Raw genomic sequence first — 16,638 nt, 5'->3', positions numbered from 1 at the left:
TAGACGCAGCGTCACAGCGAGACGCAGCGTCACAGCTAGACGCTGCGTCACAGCTAGACGTAGCGTGATTCCCGGACGTTCTTTCTCGATAGTGGGAGGGAATTATCAGGGGGAAAACGCCAAGACATTACGACTTTATAAAGAGTTGGCTCAGAGTCGAAATTACGTGCTGTGAGTGCGTTAATTCGTGTGGGTTTTGAGTGTGTCTGTGTATGCGATAGTGTGCGAGCTAAACTGTTTGTACGAGTTGCTTGGTCTAGCTCCTGGACCCCGGCATCATAGGTATGATGCCGGGGGCCCACCTGAGAGGGGTCCCAGCTATCCCCTCCTCCGTTTTAGTCGTCTTAATGTACGCGTTCTACTATACGTGAGTGGAAGTGTTTTAAAACGACTCCGTCGCTCAGTGTCGTCTCTTGCTTACCTGCCACGTGGCTCAGCTCACTCAGCAAGACGTGTCAAACAGCAATATGTCATCAACTTGCATTCGAGGAGTTATGTCGTTTTCATGACATAATTTCATGTCGTTTTCATAACAAGTTATCTTGAGATGATTTCGGGGCTTTAGTGTCCCCGCGGCCCGGTCCTCGACCAGGCCTCCACCCCCAGGAAGCAGCCCGTGACAGCTGACTAACACCTAGGTACCTATTTACTGCTAGGTAACAGGGGCATAGGGTGAAAGAAACTTTGCCCATTTGTTTCTGCCTCGTGCGGGAATCGAACCCGCGCCACAGAATTACGAGTCCTGCGCGCTATCCACCAGGCTACGAGGCCCCCGAAGTGTTTTTGTATACCTGCTTCTTATGCGGGAGCATGCAGCGTGTTTGTGTATGAGTATGAGAGTGTTTGTACTTGTTTGCCTCCATTTGCATCAGTATTTGTTAATGGTCGTACATGCTGTGTTACACTTAATCATTGCTGTTGTGATGATTTAGAGGCGACGACATCATCATTGTGACGATCGTGAATGAGGATGAAGAAAAAACAAAGAGGAAAAACAAAACAAAAGACAAAGGCGTCAGGATAAACAAATGACAAAGGCGTCAGGATAAACAAAGACAAAGGCGTCAGGATAAACAAAAACAAAGGCGTCAGGATAAACAAAAACAAAGGCGTCAGGATAAACAAAAACAAAGGCGTCAGGATAAACAAAAACAAAGGCGTCAGGATAAACAAAAACAAAGGCGTCAGGATAAACAAAAACAAAGGCGTCAGGATAAACAAAGACAAAGGCGTCAGGATAAACAAAAACAAAGGCGTCAGGATAAACAAAGACAAAGGCGTCAGGATAAACAAAGACAAAGGCGTCAGGATAAACAAAGACAAAGGCGTCAGGATAAACAAAAACAAAGGCGTCAGGATAAACAAAGACAAAGGCGTCAGGATAAACAAAAACAAAGGCGTCAGGATAAACAAAGACAAAGGCGTCAGGATAAACAAAGACAAAGGCGTCAGGATAAACAAAGACAAAGGCGTCAGGATAAACAAAGACAAAGGCGTCAGGATAAACAAAAACAAAGGCGTCAGGATAAACAAAAACAAAGGCGTCAGGATAAACAAAAACAAAGGCGTCAGGATAAACAAAGACAAAGGCGTCAGGATAAACAAAGACAAAGGCGTCAGGATAAACAAAGACAAAGGCGTCAGGATAAACAAAGACAAAGGCGTCAGGATAAACAAAAACAAAGGCGTCAGGATAAACAAAAACAAAGGCGTCAGGATAAACAAAGACAAAGGCGTCAGGATAAACAAAAACAAAGGCGTCAGGATAAACAAAAACAAAGGCGTCAGGATAAACAAAAACAAAGGCGTCAGGAAGAAATAGGAGAGACGCACGAAGTTGACTAATGAAGTTTTTTCTTTATTACGAGCAAGAGTTGTGGAATGGATGAAGTTGGCCGGGGCGACCCGTCATCAACCTGTCAGGCTTTGATGAAATGTCCCGCCAGCCTCCTGGCTCTGGCTACGGTACGAAACGTAACCCCTATCACCGCTGAGCAGAAGATACAGTTCATCACACACTACGAGAATAGGATTAAGGTCACTGACTTGCTCATGAAAATGCATTTTTAGCCTTGTGCATAGTTGTCAGCCTTAAAATTGTGGACGGTTAGTGTTGACCAATCAGGAGGCTATAGTCCTCTGACGTCATGCCAATAGAGCGTGGATGGCTCTGGAGGGTAGGCCAGGAGTTTACAGTGTCCCCTCTAGAGCAGGTGGACCTCTGAGGCTAGATTCACGAATCAGTTACGCAAGCACTTACGAACCTGTACATCTTTTCTCAATCTTTGGCGGCTTTGTTTACAATTATTAAACAGTTAATGAGCTCCGAAGCACCAGGAGGCTGTTTATAACAATAACAACAGTTGATTGGGAAGTTTTCATGCTTGTAAACTGTTTAATAAATGTAACCAAAGCCGTCAAAGATTGGGAAAAGATGTACAGGTTCGTAAGTACTTGCGTAACTGCTTCGTGAATCTGACCCCTGGTGAGCTGGGTATTATGTTTACTTATCAATAAAGAGGCACAGAAGGAACTTGAGTGTATTCTCTATATTCCCAAGTAAGAGTCTTCGACCATTTCTTCGACTAGCAACAACAGCCGACATGGTTGCTTCTAAGTTACTCTTACTTATGGAAGGTGATTCAGTTAGGATCGTTAGGCTGCATTTGCAGTTCGGACTGGACGTGAGTAAACCTGGTTTAGAGTCACAGCTTCGAACACTGTCAGACTTCCCTGGAAACACAAACCGAAACTGTCTCTATTTTCCGCTTGTTACAACTTGTAATAAAGTTGTTACATCTTGGCTTAACGTGTTTATGACTTATTAGAACGTTGTTACAACTTGATATATTGGTTGTTATAAATGGTTAGGAGGTGTTAAAACTTGTTCGAACGTTGTACCAACGTCGTAGTTTCGGTGTGTGTTTGGCGGGTTACCAGCCCGTCCTCCAAACAAAGACCCAAAAGTGATTTCATGCACCCGCCAAACCCCCTTGTTTATGAATGAAAATCGGTTTACACACGACTCACAACTGATTTCTCCGAACACTTCCGGAACAAGTGCTTCACTGACGAATTTTGTTCGAACCACAACGCTGTTAATGCTTCACCCACGTACTACAGATAAAAATAATCGCCAACAAAACCTAAACACCTAACCTAACCTATGCCTATATATACACAATATGCTAATATATTATAATATTAATTTATATTTGAGAACATTCCCGTTTTGAATGAACAGCATGTAAAAATTTATGAATGCGTCTGTGGGGTCGACCGCTGGATGTAATGAACTTGAGTCGAGGACGGGTTGGATTTACACCCATGTAAAATAGAGACCATCGGGGGATTATATTAGACCCTGAACTATACCATACACTTGGTGAGTGAGCACGACAGTGAGCGATGGTCTAATTACATTTTACGAATCCTGGGAATATTGGCGCGAACACTGAAGGACTTTTATGAGGAAGGTTGATGAGGCAGCTGGCCATCCCTCGCGACGCCGCGTGTGTGGAATCGAGTCGTTGTTTTATTGGGTCGTAAAGACCCTAAATACCATCAGAGGGTAAATTGCGGCCAAAGTCGTAGGAGTACAGCCTGAGGGTAGTTTATGGTCCCAACTAATACAGGGAGAGACGGCGCGGCTCCACGACTCTCTTATCCATACCTCTCTTTTGTTTTAAGAGTCAAAACTGTGAGGTAATAAAGACAATTTGAGATCTTTAGTGGAAAAGAAAGTCCAATACTGATTAGCTATGTGAGATGGGACACTTCTGTGACCTTCTAGCGTCTGTGTGGTTCTCGACTTACTCTCAAGGATCCCAGGTTCGATTCCCGGGCCGGGGAAGAAATGGTTAAGCATGTTTCCTTTCACACTGAAGTCTCTGCTGTTCACTTAGCAGTAAATTGGTACCTGGGAGTTAGGCATGTGTTGTGGGGTTGTCTCCTGGGGAGGGTCAGTAGTAGTCCCCCCCCCCCCACCTCCCTTGGGGAACCTCCACACATGTCTCAAGTATATATGTAAGTATATATATTATACAGGCTTCCTGTCCCCGACACACCGAATTATTTGATGTTTGATGAAAATGTTTTTTTCAGGATTGAAAGCATCAAAGTAATATTATGAAATATAAAATATCAAAGAATTTATGTAATATAAAATGTCAAGGAATTTATGACGTATACGGAAAATCCACAGAGAAATGTGAAAGGAAGTGAACGTTTCGGCCTGATTAAAGACGTTGTCAACACCAAACCGTCAGTCTGGTGTTGACAAAGGTTTTAATCAGGCCGAAACGTTCACTTCCTTTCACATTTCTCTGTGGATTTTCCGCATAAAAATGATCAGTGTTTTGTGATCGTCAATTGCATGACATATACAATAAATATGATAAGCGAATGACTCAATAACACTTTAAAACCAGACGTCAGTTAATGATTACTGCTAATTTTGACACCTTTGTCAGCGTATCGTAGTTGACTGTTGATGGTTTAAGATTTAGTGAGAGGTTAAAAGGCATCTTATATACCAATGGGAATCTTGAAATAATTAATTAGAAGATATATCTAAATAATATTTTACATGCCGAGTGAGCGAGTATTTGTGTTTTCATCTGTGTCTGCTGGTTCGAGGCTATAGCTGTTGGAACCCGCCTTTCCAACTGCTAGTTATTTGATATAAGATTCCCTTTCTGTTGTCTCTTATCTTATTTACAATCACCACTACCGATTATAAACAAGATGCGACCCACAACAGCTGTCTAACTACCAAGTCCCAATTTGACTGCAAGGTGAATAGAGGCATCAGGTGAAAGAAATGATTGGTCAAACATTTCTATATATCTTGCCGCGAGGATCGAACCCGCGTTCCTTGGTTGTGTGCCGACGACTTTGCCCCACTGTACTCACCTAGTTGTGCTTGCGGGGGTTGAGCGTTAGCTCTTTGGTCCCACCTCTCAACCGTCAATCAACTGGTGTACATATTCCTGAGCCTATTGGGCTCCATCATATCTACATTTGAAACTGTGTATGGAGTCAGCCTCCACCACATCACTTCCTAATGCATTCCATCTGTTAACTACTCTGACACTGAAAAAGTTCTTTCTAACGTCCCTGTGGCTCATTTGGGCACTCAGTTTCCACCTGTGTCCCCTTGTTCGCGTACCACCAGTGTTGAATAGTTTATCCTTGTCTGCCATGTCAATTCCCCTGAGGATTTTGTAGGTAGTGATCATGTCTCCCCCTACTCTTCTGTCTTCCAGTGTCGTAAGGTGCATTTCCCACAACCTTTCCTCGTAACTCATGCCTCTTAGTTCCAGGACTAGTCTATTGGCATACCTCTGAACTTTTTCCAGCTTCGTCTTGTGCTTGACTAGGTACAGGCTCCATGCTGGGGCCGCATACTCCAGGATTGGTCTTACATATGTGGTATACAAGACTCTGAATGATTCCTTACACAGGTTCCTGAAGACTGTTCTGATGTTAGCCAGCCTCGCATATGCCGCAGACGTAATTCTATTTATGTGGGCTTCAGGAGACAGGTTTGGTGTGATATCAACTCCTAGATCATTCTCTCTGTCCGTTTCAATAAGTATTTCATCTCCTATTCTGTATCCTGTGTCTGGCTTCCTGTTTCCACTGTCTAGTTTCATTACTTTGCATTTACTCGGGTTGAACTTTAGCAACCATTTGTTGGACCAATCATTCAGTTTGTCTAGGTTATCTTGTAGCCTCCTACTAACATTCTCTGTTTCATTCCTCATCATAATTTTTGCATCATCAGCAAACATTGAGAGAAACGAGTCTATACCCTCTGGGAGATCATTTACATATATTAGAAACAGTATAGGTCCAAGGACTGACCCCTGCGGGACTCCACTTGTAACGTCTCGCCAATCTGAGACCTCACCCCTCACACTGACTCGTTGTCTCCTGTTACTTAGGTACTCCCTAATCCAATGGAGTACCTTCCCTTTCACTCCAGCTTGCATCTCCAGCTTTTTCACTAACCTCTTGTGTGGTATTGTATCACAGGCTTTCTGGCAATCCAAAAATATGCAGTCTGCTCACCCTTGCCTTTCTTGCTTGTGTACTCACCTAGTTGTGCTTGCGGGGGTTGAGCTCTGGCTCTTTGGTCCCGCCTCTCTACGGTCAATCAACAGGTGTACAGGTTCCTGAGCCTATTGGGCTCTGTCATATCTACACTTGAAACTGTGTATGGAGTCAGCCTCCACCACATCACTATCTAATGCATTCTGAGTACGTGCACGTGTACGTGCGTGCGTGCGTGCGTGTGTGCCTGCACTCAGATGTAAGCATCCTTCAGTAGCATTGCTTTAAGACGGCTTCTTGCTACAGTAAACCAATTAGTGGCTTCACGCTGTTTTTTTTCTTCTCTGTTTTTCCCTCCCAGGAAATACAATTATAAGTTTTATTAATTAAAGTTTCTTCGGTCAGCGTTGAAACTTTTATCTTGCAGATAGTTGGTGCATGTGGTCAGGATCATGTTATGTTATGTTCATGTTCTCCTCATGATATCTTCATGTTCTTATGATATCATCATGTTCTCGTGATGTCATCATGTTCTCCTGATATCTTCATGTTCTTATGAAATCATTATGTTCTCCTCATGATATCCTCACGTTCTCTTCCATGATATCACCATGTTCTCATGATATCCTCATGTTCTCTTTATGATATCCTCATGTTCTCAGGAAAATCATGTTCTTCTCATGATATCCTCATGTTCTATTACCTTCGTCTTATCCTCATGTTCTCAGATCTTCGTGTTATCCCTCATGGTTCTGTCATGACGCCACTGTGTTATCACGTTATCCTCATGTTACTCGCATGTTATCGTGTTAATCTCACGCCTATCTTCGCTTTACTCCTTCCCACCAAAACAATAAATGTTGCTACTGTCAACTCAGGAACAACAGAAGACACGTCCTGAGGATACAAATGTCTTCCATTCAGAAGATATTGACAGTAAGAGCAAAGTTATGTAGAGAGGAAGCCCCAAGGAGATATGGGGAGGAAGCCCCCCCATGGATATGTATGGGGAGGGAGCCCCCATGGATATATATGAGGAGGAAGCCCCCCATGGATATATATTGGGAGGAAGCCCCAGGGGAGATATAGGGGGAAGACAGAAGGCGGATGTGTCAATCTCACCCAAACCATGCGACACCCAACACCTTGCGACACCCAACACCTTGCGACACCCAACACCTTGCGACACCCAACACCTAGCGACACCCAACACCTTGCGACACCCAACACCTTGCGACACCCAACACCTTGCGGAGTCAGAATGCTCCTGGAGCAGAATGCGCCGTATAGGTTTATAACCCGTTCTCACCAACCTAATTTCCATATCATGAACGACCGGAAGGGTGTTGTACAAGATTTGAGGGGAGGGGGTAAACAAAGGTAAGGGGGGGGGGGGTTATGGGTGACGGGAGGGGGGATAAGAGAAAGAAAATGGAAAGGGAAAGTAGCATTAAAGATACTTCCACAGGAGTTCCCCGGTATATAATCATCCTTAGATGACAGGACGGATTTGAAGCATACTGGTAAGATGGTCTTGTGTGTGTGTGTGTGTGCGTGTACTCATCTATTTGTACTCACCTATTTGTGCTTGCGGGGGTTGAGCTTTGGCTCTTTGGTCCCGCCTCTCAACTGTCAATCATCTGGTGTACAGATTCCTGAGCCTACTGGGCTCTATCATATCTACACTTGAAAGTGTGTATGGAGTCAGCCTCCACCACATCACTGCCTAATGCATTCCATCCGTTAACTACTCTGACACTGAAAAAAGTTCTTTCTAATGTCCCTGTGGCTCATTTGGGTACTCAGTTTCCACCTGTGTTCCCTTGTTCGTTTTCCACCTGTGCTAAACAGTTTGTCTTTGTCCACCCTGTCAATTCCCCTGAGAATTTTGTAGGTAGTTATCATGTCTTCCCTTAATGTTCTGTCTTCCAGGGATTTGAGTTTCAACTTCTTTAGCCTTTCCTCGTAGCTCATACCTCTCAGTTTCGGGACGAGTCTGGTGACATACCGCTGACTCTGTGCCATGTGTGTATGCGTGTTCGCGCGTGTGTGTGTTTCAATATTTGTATCTGGACGATCGAGCTGTTAGCTCTTGGATCCCCGCCCTATTCTCCATCGATTGTCTAGTGTTTAACTCCGAACCTATTTTTTCGGTCATGTCCACTATACTCTACTTGTAATTCTTGTACCATTAATGTGTATATGTGTGTGTGTGTGTGAGAGAGAGAGAGAGAGAGAGAGAGAGAGAGAGAGAGAGAAAGACAGAGAGAGAGAGAGAGAGAGAGAGAGAGAGAGAGAGAGAGAGAGAGAGAGAGAGAGAGAGACAGAGACAGAGAGAGAGAGAGAGAGAGAGAGAGAGAGAGACAGAGAGAGAGAGAGAGAGAGAGACAGAGACAGAGAGAGAGAGAGAGAGAGAGAGAGAGAGAGAGAGAGACAGAGACAGAGACAGAGACAGAGACAGAGACAGAGAGAGAGAGAGAGAGAGAGAGAGAGAGAGAGAGAGAGAGAGAGAGAGAGAGAGAGAGAAGTATTTCACTCAAGGCGGATGATTTACTCAGGTGCATTAGAGTGCTTTGTGGTTTTCCCAGAGAATAATTTATGACCTCCTCCCCCTCCTCCCCCTCGTGGCCTCCGCCAGGCCGTGGCTCCCCAAGACACTCCAGTTTTTGTAAAATAAGAAAGCATTATTATTTAGGAATAATTATCAATAACTTGTGTTTCGCCTGGAGAAGGTAGACAGGGGCGGGTGGGGTTGTGTGCGGGTCTGGGAGGGACGGGGATGATGTGGTGGCTGAGGACACACGAGGGAAAAAACGATGTTCTGCTGAAACAAGTTTTAATTGATGCAATATTGGCAAATTAACTAGTCAGTGAGTTGCGTGGCAGATCCTTGCCTTGAGGTTACCTTGAGGTGCTTCCGGGGCTTAGCGTCCCCGCGGCCCGGTCGTCGACCAGGCCTCCTGGTTGCCGGACTGATCAACCAGGCTGTTGGACGCGGCTGCTCGCAGCCTGACGTATGGTTCTGCCTAGAGTTCCACCTGAACACAGTTCGTCAAAATGCTGGCATCGTAATCGATCTCTGATCTTTTCGTAAAACACAATCTGGTATTATTTCATCTTAGTTTCGTTACATGTGACACTTTGTTGATAATTAGTATTAATTTTAAATATATATTTTTTATAATATTTCAGTAGCAGCTCTTGCTTTAATCTAGTAATGACGCTGTACTTATGAGGCTTGGTGATATGTTATGGGGCTTGGTGATATGTTATGGGGCTTGGTGATATGTTATGGGGCTTGGTGATATGTTATGGGGCTTGGTGATATGTTATGGGGCTTGGTGATATCTTATGGGGCTTGGTGATATGTTATGGGGTTTGGTGATATCTTATGGGGCTTGGTGATATGTTATGGGGCTTGGTGATATCTTATGGGGCTTGGTGATATCTTATGGGGCTTGGTGATATCTTATGGGGCTTGGTGATATCTTATGGGGCTTGGTGATATCTTATGGGGCTTGGTGATATCTTATGGGGCTTGGTGATATGTTATGGGGCTTGGTGATATGTTATGGGGCTTGGTGATATGTTATGGGGCTTGGTGATATGTTATGGGGCTTGGTGATATCTTATGGGGCTTGGTGATATCTTATGGGGCTTGGTGATATGTTCTGGGGCTTGGTGATATCTTATGGGGCTTGGTGATATGTTATGGGGCTTGGTGATATGTTATGGGGCTTGGTGATATGTTATGGGGCTTGGTGATATCTTATGGGGCTTGGTGATATCTTATGGGGCTTGGTGATATGTTATGGGGCTTGGTGATATCGTATGGGGCTTGGTGATATTTTATGACGGTTGGTGATATCTTTTGAGGCTTAGTGATATCTTATGAGGCTTGGTGATATCTAAGCAATCTGTCTTAGTACTGACTAAGTTTTCTGACTTGGTAGTGACTGTCTGGCCTGACGTGTTTGATGCTGTGGGCGACATTTTTAGAGTCATTGTTTTCATCTCTTCTATTCTTCCTAAACCCTTCTATCCTTCTATCCTTCCTAAACCTAAACCCTTCCCGCCACCACCACCATTCTTCTCGCTTACACCTCAACGCCACCACCACTACTACCAGCACCACCACCACCACTACCACTACCACATCCCAGCATATCTCTAAGCATTCTACACAGGTGAGTGGGAGAGTTGACGGCGGAGGTGTCGCGGCTGCGACTATCAGACTACCTTGTTGACCAGACCACACACTAGAAATTGAAGGGACGACGACGTTTCGGTCCGTCCTGGACCATTCTCAAGTCGATCGCAATCGACTTGAGAATGGTCCGGGACGGACCGAAACGTCGTCGTCCCTTCAATTTCTAGTGTGTGGTCTGGTCAACATACTTCAGCCACGTTATTGTGACTCATCGCCTGCATATCAGACTACCTTAATCAAATTGGATCTTTTCGAGTCTGGACAAGATGAGATCGATTCCACTTGATCCTCTCAATGTTGGGACACACACACACACACACACACACACACACACACACACACACACACACACACACACACACACACACGCACACACACACACACACACACACACACACACACACACACACACACGTGATGTGGAGAAGGCAGACTCCATACACAGTTTCAAATGTAGATATGATAGAACCCAGTAGGCACAGGAACCTGTACACCAGTTGAGAGGCGGGACCAAAGAGCCAGAACTCAACCAGCACAACTAGGTGACACCTATGTGAGTACACACACAAGTGCGTCGCAGGGTACCGTGGTGCAGTAGGCTACGTCGACGGCTCACAACTGAGGATCCTGGTGATTTACAATAGGTGGCAATAGTAGATATGGTGGAGGAAATAGGCTGGGAGTCATTACAGTAGACAACCGGTGGTTGGTAAGGTCCAAATAGGTCAATCCAATTAGTGTGACAACGATCTTCTGGTTGCTTTAGTGTAGATATAACCAAATTTTGATCTTTTTAGTATGTATATATAACTAGGTTGATCTAGTCCTCGCATGTTCCAAGTCTGCTCCCTCTAGTGTGTATATGTTCCAAGGTTGCTCCCTCTAGTCTGTATATGTTCCAAGGTTACTCTCTCTAGTGTGTATATGTTCCAAGGTTACTCCCTCTAGTGTGTATATGTTCCAAGGTTACTCCCTCTAGTCTGTATATATTCCAAGGTTGCTCCCTCTAGTGTGAATATGTTCCGAGGTTGCTCCCTTTAGTGTGTATATGTTCCAAGGTTGCTCCCTCTAGTGTGTATATGTTCCAAGGTTGCTCCCTCTAGTCTGTATATATTCCAAGGTTGCTCCCTCTAGTGTGTATATGTTCCAAGGTTGCTCCCTCTAGTGTGTATATATTCCAAGGTTAGTCTCAGTTGAGAGACTATTATGCACAAGCAATGGGTTTGATACTTTGCACAGGGCGACTAAACACCAAAATATTGCGAGTAACAACATTTAGACATTGACGGGGGGGGGGGGGGGGGTTGAGAATTGCCCACCCGACCCACCCATTTGAGGATAAAGAAAGTCTGCGACGTTTCGATCCGCCCCGAACAACTTTCGGACCGAAACGTCGTCACTTCGTTAATTTCCAGATTTATGGGGTGGTTGAGTAATAATATTTAGAGTCGCGAATTGAACCCTTTTGATAGAAGGGGGGAGAGGTGAATTTTGAGTGAGACGATGGAGTTGAATTATAATGTATTACGAAATAATTAAGCGTTTCTGATACGCCTGTTGAACATGATGAAAGAGCTGAACATGCAACATTGCATGATGAGTGGCTGCCTCTTTACATGATGAGTGTACATGTCATTATATAAGTGAACTCATCATTATTCTGTAAGTGGACACCTTAGTACGTGATAAGTGAAATGAATATTTTACGATGATTGCAACTCTTAACGCTGGAAGCGACCTTAGGAAAGGGTTGAGAAGCGATATATATTTCTCAGGGTCAAAAGGCCTCATTAGTGACCCTTCTGAGGGACAAAAGGTCTTATAAGTGACCTTTCTGACGAGCAAAAAGGCCTTATAAGTGACCTTTCTGACGAGCAAAAAGGCTTTATAAGTGACCTTTCTGACGAGCAAAAAGGCCTTGTAAGTGACCTTTCTGAGGGACAAAAGGTCTTATAAATGATCTTTCTGACGAGCAAAAAGGGTTTATAAATTACCTTTCTGACGAGCAAAAAGGCCTTATAAGTGACCTTTCTGACGAGCAAAAAGGCCTTATAAGTGACCTTTCTGATGAGCAAAAAGGCCTTATAAGTGACCTTTCTTACGAGCAAAAAGGCCTTATAAGTGACCTTTCTGACGAGCAAAAAGGCCTTATAAATGACCTTTCTGACGAGCAAAAAGGCCTTATAAGTGACCTTTCTGACGAGCAAAAAAGGCCTTATAAGTGACCTTTCTGACGAGCAAAAAGGCCTTTTAAGTGACCTTTCTGACGAGCAAAAAAGGCCTTATAAGTGACCTTTCTGACGAGCAAAAAGGCCTTATAAGTGACCTTTCTAACGCAAAAAGGCCTTGTAAGTGACCTTTCTGACGAGCAAAAAGACCTTGTAAGTGACCTTTCTGAGGGGGCAAAAGGCCTCATAAGTGACCTTTCTGACGAGCAAAAAGGCCTTATAAATGATCTTTCTGACGAGCAAAAAGCCTTATAAATGATCTTTCTGACGAGCAAAAAGGCCTTATAAGTGAACTTTCTCACTGGCAAGAGTGTTTATAAGTGACCTTCCATATTTGTGTAGGTGTGAGGGCGGATTAACGGCGCCAGGGCGGTGATTAGGGAGGGGAAAAAAAAGAGGAGGAGGATTTATTAGACAGAGAGGCGCCGCGTTCATATTGGGGCGAGCGGCGACGACGGGGCGTCTACGTCACGAGGAGTGTGGGGGGGACGGACAGTGACGGTCTGGTAGACAGTGAGACGCCGTGGAGGGGGCGAGAAGGGACTGGACGGTAGAGCGGCAGCTTCGCTTCATGCAGGTCGGTGTTCAATCCTCGAATGTCAAAGTGGTTTGGGCACCATTCCTTCCCTCCATCCTATTCCAAATCCTTATCCTGACCTCCTTCCAAGTGATATATAGGCGTAATGGCTTGGCGCTTTTCTCTGATAGTTCCCCTTCCCTCTGTCATGTGTACTCACCTAGTTGTTCTTGTGGGGGAGGGTTGAGCTTCGATTCTTTGGTCCCGCCTCTCAACTGTCAATCAACTGGTGTACAGGTTCCTGAGCCTACTGGGCTCTATCATATCTACATTTGAAACTGTGTATGGAGTCAGCCTCCACCACATCACTGCCTAATGCATTCCATCTGTTAACTACTCTGACACTGAAAAAGTTCCTTCTAACGTCCCTGTGGCTCATTTGGGTACTCAGTTTCAACCTGTGTCCCCTTGTTCGCGTACCACTAGTGTTGAATAGTTTATCCTTGTCTACCCTGTCAATGCCCCTGAGGATTTTATAGGTAGTAATCATGTCTCCCCCACACTCTTCAGTCTTCCTGTCGTAAGGTGCATTTCCCGCAGCCTGTGTGTGTGTGTTTATGTATGTATTTCCAAACTGTATTTTCTTGATAATGTGGTGAAACATGAAAACGGTCTGGAATTTTCCTAGTGGATACATGGATACTTACTCATAACGGAACCAAGTGATGTGATTATTTTTATTTATATATATATATATATATATATATATATATATATATATATATATATATATATATATATATATATATATATATATTTCATGTATAATGATCGTTATCAACTGTAACTTGAAAATCATATTTTTTCAAATGTCTCCAATATCTTATATCATTCTAAGATTCCTAATAAAAAAACTGTCCCAAGCAGCGTATGCTTGTCGTCCAAAAACTTAATTCGAGCTGAAAATGTTACATAGTTTTGTAAGACAATAAGAGCCGTGTAGCTAGGGTCGTTACGGCATCTAGTTTCTTTGGTAAGAGGTTCACCAGACGCTGCCATTGTTTATCCCACAATTCCATCTGTAGGACGGTTACGCCCCGGTAATCCTCACTCGAGAATTGTAGCACTGATGAAATTCCTTCCTGGCAGTGTTGGTGTTGTTGGTGGTGGTGATGGTGATGGTGGTGGTGTTGGTGGTTGGTGATGGTTGTGGTGGTGATGGTGGTGGTGGTGGTGTTGGTGGGTGGTGATGGTTGTGGTGGTGATGGTGGTGGTGGTGGTGGGTGGTGATGGTTGTGGTGGTGATGGTGGTGGTGGTGGTGTTGGTGGGTGGTAACTGTGGTGGTGGTGATGGTGGCCTGGTGATGGTGGTGGTTGTGGTGTTGGTGGGTGGTGATGATGGTGGTGGGTGGTGATGGTTGTTGTGGTGGGATGAGGTGATGATGATGATGGTGCGTGATGGTGTTGGTAGGTGGTGATGGTGGTGGTGGGTGGTGATGGTTGTGGTGGGGATGGTGGTGGGCGGTGATGATGGTTGTGGTTATGGATGGTGGTCGTAGGGTTGGTGGTGTTGTAGTGACGTAGGATGATGATCATGAAGATGGTGAATTGGGGGAGGTGGTGTTGGTACGTTGATAATGAGTGGTGATGTACGAATGGTGCTTGACCATATCACACTGAGATATAACTCCATATTACCTCTACAAACGTCTAACTAAATGCTTACTTACTTACGTCCAAACCATTCTTAGTTTCCTTATCACACCAAGTTGCGCTGAGGACAACTTCGAGACGTCTTGACTAAACTTCCCAAGTCATAACCCACACTTGAGACGTTCAGCCTACAGCTTGCATGTCCAGCCCTTAAATGAATCGTCGTGATCAAACTTCATTCATCCTACATTCATCTTCATTCGTCAACTTCATTCATCTTCATTGGTCGTGACCAAATTTGACACATCCAAATCAAACTTAGTTTCCGCGAATTTCCGGAAACTAACCCTCAGAAACTCCTCCTGTGTGAACTATTTGAAGCACCAACCTCTGTTAATGTCATATTAGTGTCCCTCTAGATCTTCCTGAAAGACTTTTTTGTCTTTAAATTCATATACAACTCATCCTACGCCTATTATGCCTATTAGGGTCCCGCTCACATCCCTATTTGGGCAATAGACGTCACTATTCATACCCCATTATCAAAACAATACTCAAGGGTGTAGAGTTCTACTCCAGACCGACAACCAGTGCGCAACTCCATATTCTCTTGAGACTGATGGATGACTACTACTAATACTCCTATTACTACTTTTTTTATTTATTTTTACATGCAAGCATGCGTATAAATACAATAAAAGCAAAACAGAAAACAAACTAGAACAAAACAAGCAGAGCACAAAAGTACAAACTCACAAAATTACAAAATAACAAAAAGTTCTAAACCACAAAACACCGGCCGGAAAAGCCGAGCACAAAAACACAACAATAATTACAAACACAGTGTAATACAGTACATATATGACAACATTACAACACAGCACCCAAACCCGCGCCCAACAACCCAAACACCGGAACATAATAATACCAAACAAGCCTACTGGCCCCGTAAACCACACACGGAGAGGCACCAATACAAATTGATGATAATAACAAGAAAGTAAATACAAATATATAACAGAAACAAAAAGAAATACACAATCGCAATACATGATAATGAGAACAAAACCAGGCCAGGCGACGCTATCAGCCTGTAGGGCACACAACACCACACAAACAAGCGCACAACCAGTACAATATTAACAAAAAACACAAAAACATAAAAACATAATAACAGGACATTCACAACCAGACACACACTCGAACAAACACCGGAACGCACGGAACCGGACACACACACACACAACCTACACAAAGAAACCCACAACCACAAACCGGAGCGCGCAGGAACTGGGAAACCAAACCTGCCCCCACCCACACACACACATGCGACCCGCACCCCACAACCATGCACACAAATGGAAACAACCCACAACTTACAGCAAACAAAGGAATCACGGGGTAGGAATACATTTCTCAGATACAGGAACATATTTCTCAGGGAACTTATCCAGAGGATACTTGTGCTTATAGGGCCTCCCAAACCAAATCTCCATGTCGGTAGGGGAATGATCCCCCTGCCTCCGCGGGGCCCGCATAAACTCAGGAATCACCAAATCAGGCGGAAACGGCCACTCGCGAAGCTCGCCGACGCAAGTCGCATAACGAGGTCTGGGAGTGTGAAACACCCCCTCCGAGGAAGCGGAAGACACCCAAGGCAGGTGTCGCAGAGACGCAGCAGGTGAAGAACTCGAATATAGGGAAGCCGTGCATCAGGCAGGCGTAAGATCCATAGGAACTCCAGGGACACCAACCGGAGCAGGACAAGCACCTGACGGCGACACAACCACCGGAGGAGAGGCGACAACAACAGGAGGTGCAACAATCGACAAAGGGGGCACAGCATCGGCCAAAGAGACGATCACATCCACACCCACCGAAGCCTCCTCCATAGAAAGCGGTGGGAAATCCTCCTCACTGAAGAGGTTCACTGGCGCAACGGCAGGCGCAGAACACCCAGCAGCCTGATGGCC

The 16,638-nt window shown here is 44.6% G+C and overlaps 1 protein-coding gene across 1 annotated transcript in view; it reads right to left on the bottom strand.

Moving 5' to 3' along the window:
- Positions 1 to 16,557, bottom strand: part of LOC138359535 (ovarian abundant message protein-like) — a 17,064-nt gene extending 507 nt beyond the window's left edge. The window contains exons 1-2 of the mRNA XM_069318876.1: positions 16,420 to 16,557; positions 1 to 84 (exon numbers count right to left, since the gene is read on the bottom strand). The exon at positions 1 to 84 is cut by the window's left edge and continues 507 nt beyond it. Coding sequence (XP_069174977.1) covers positions 1 to 84; positions 16,420 to 16,557 — 222 coding nt within the window. The remainder of the gene's footprint in view (positions 85 to 16,419) is intronic.
- Positions 16,558 to 16,638: the final 81 nt, after the last annotated feature.

The sequence above is a fragment of the Procambarus clarkii genome, chromosome 91 (genome assembly GCF_040958095.1).
Source record: "Procambarus clarkii isolate CNS0578487 chromosome 91, FALCON_Pclarkii_2.0, whole genome shotgun sequence".
Lineage (NCBI taxonomy): Eukaryota > Metazoa > Arthropoda > Malacostraca > Decapoda > Cambaridae > Procambarus > Procambarus clarkii.
This window is presented reverse-complemented; position numbering and strand designations above follow the sequence as displayed.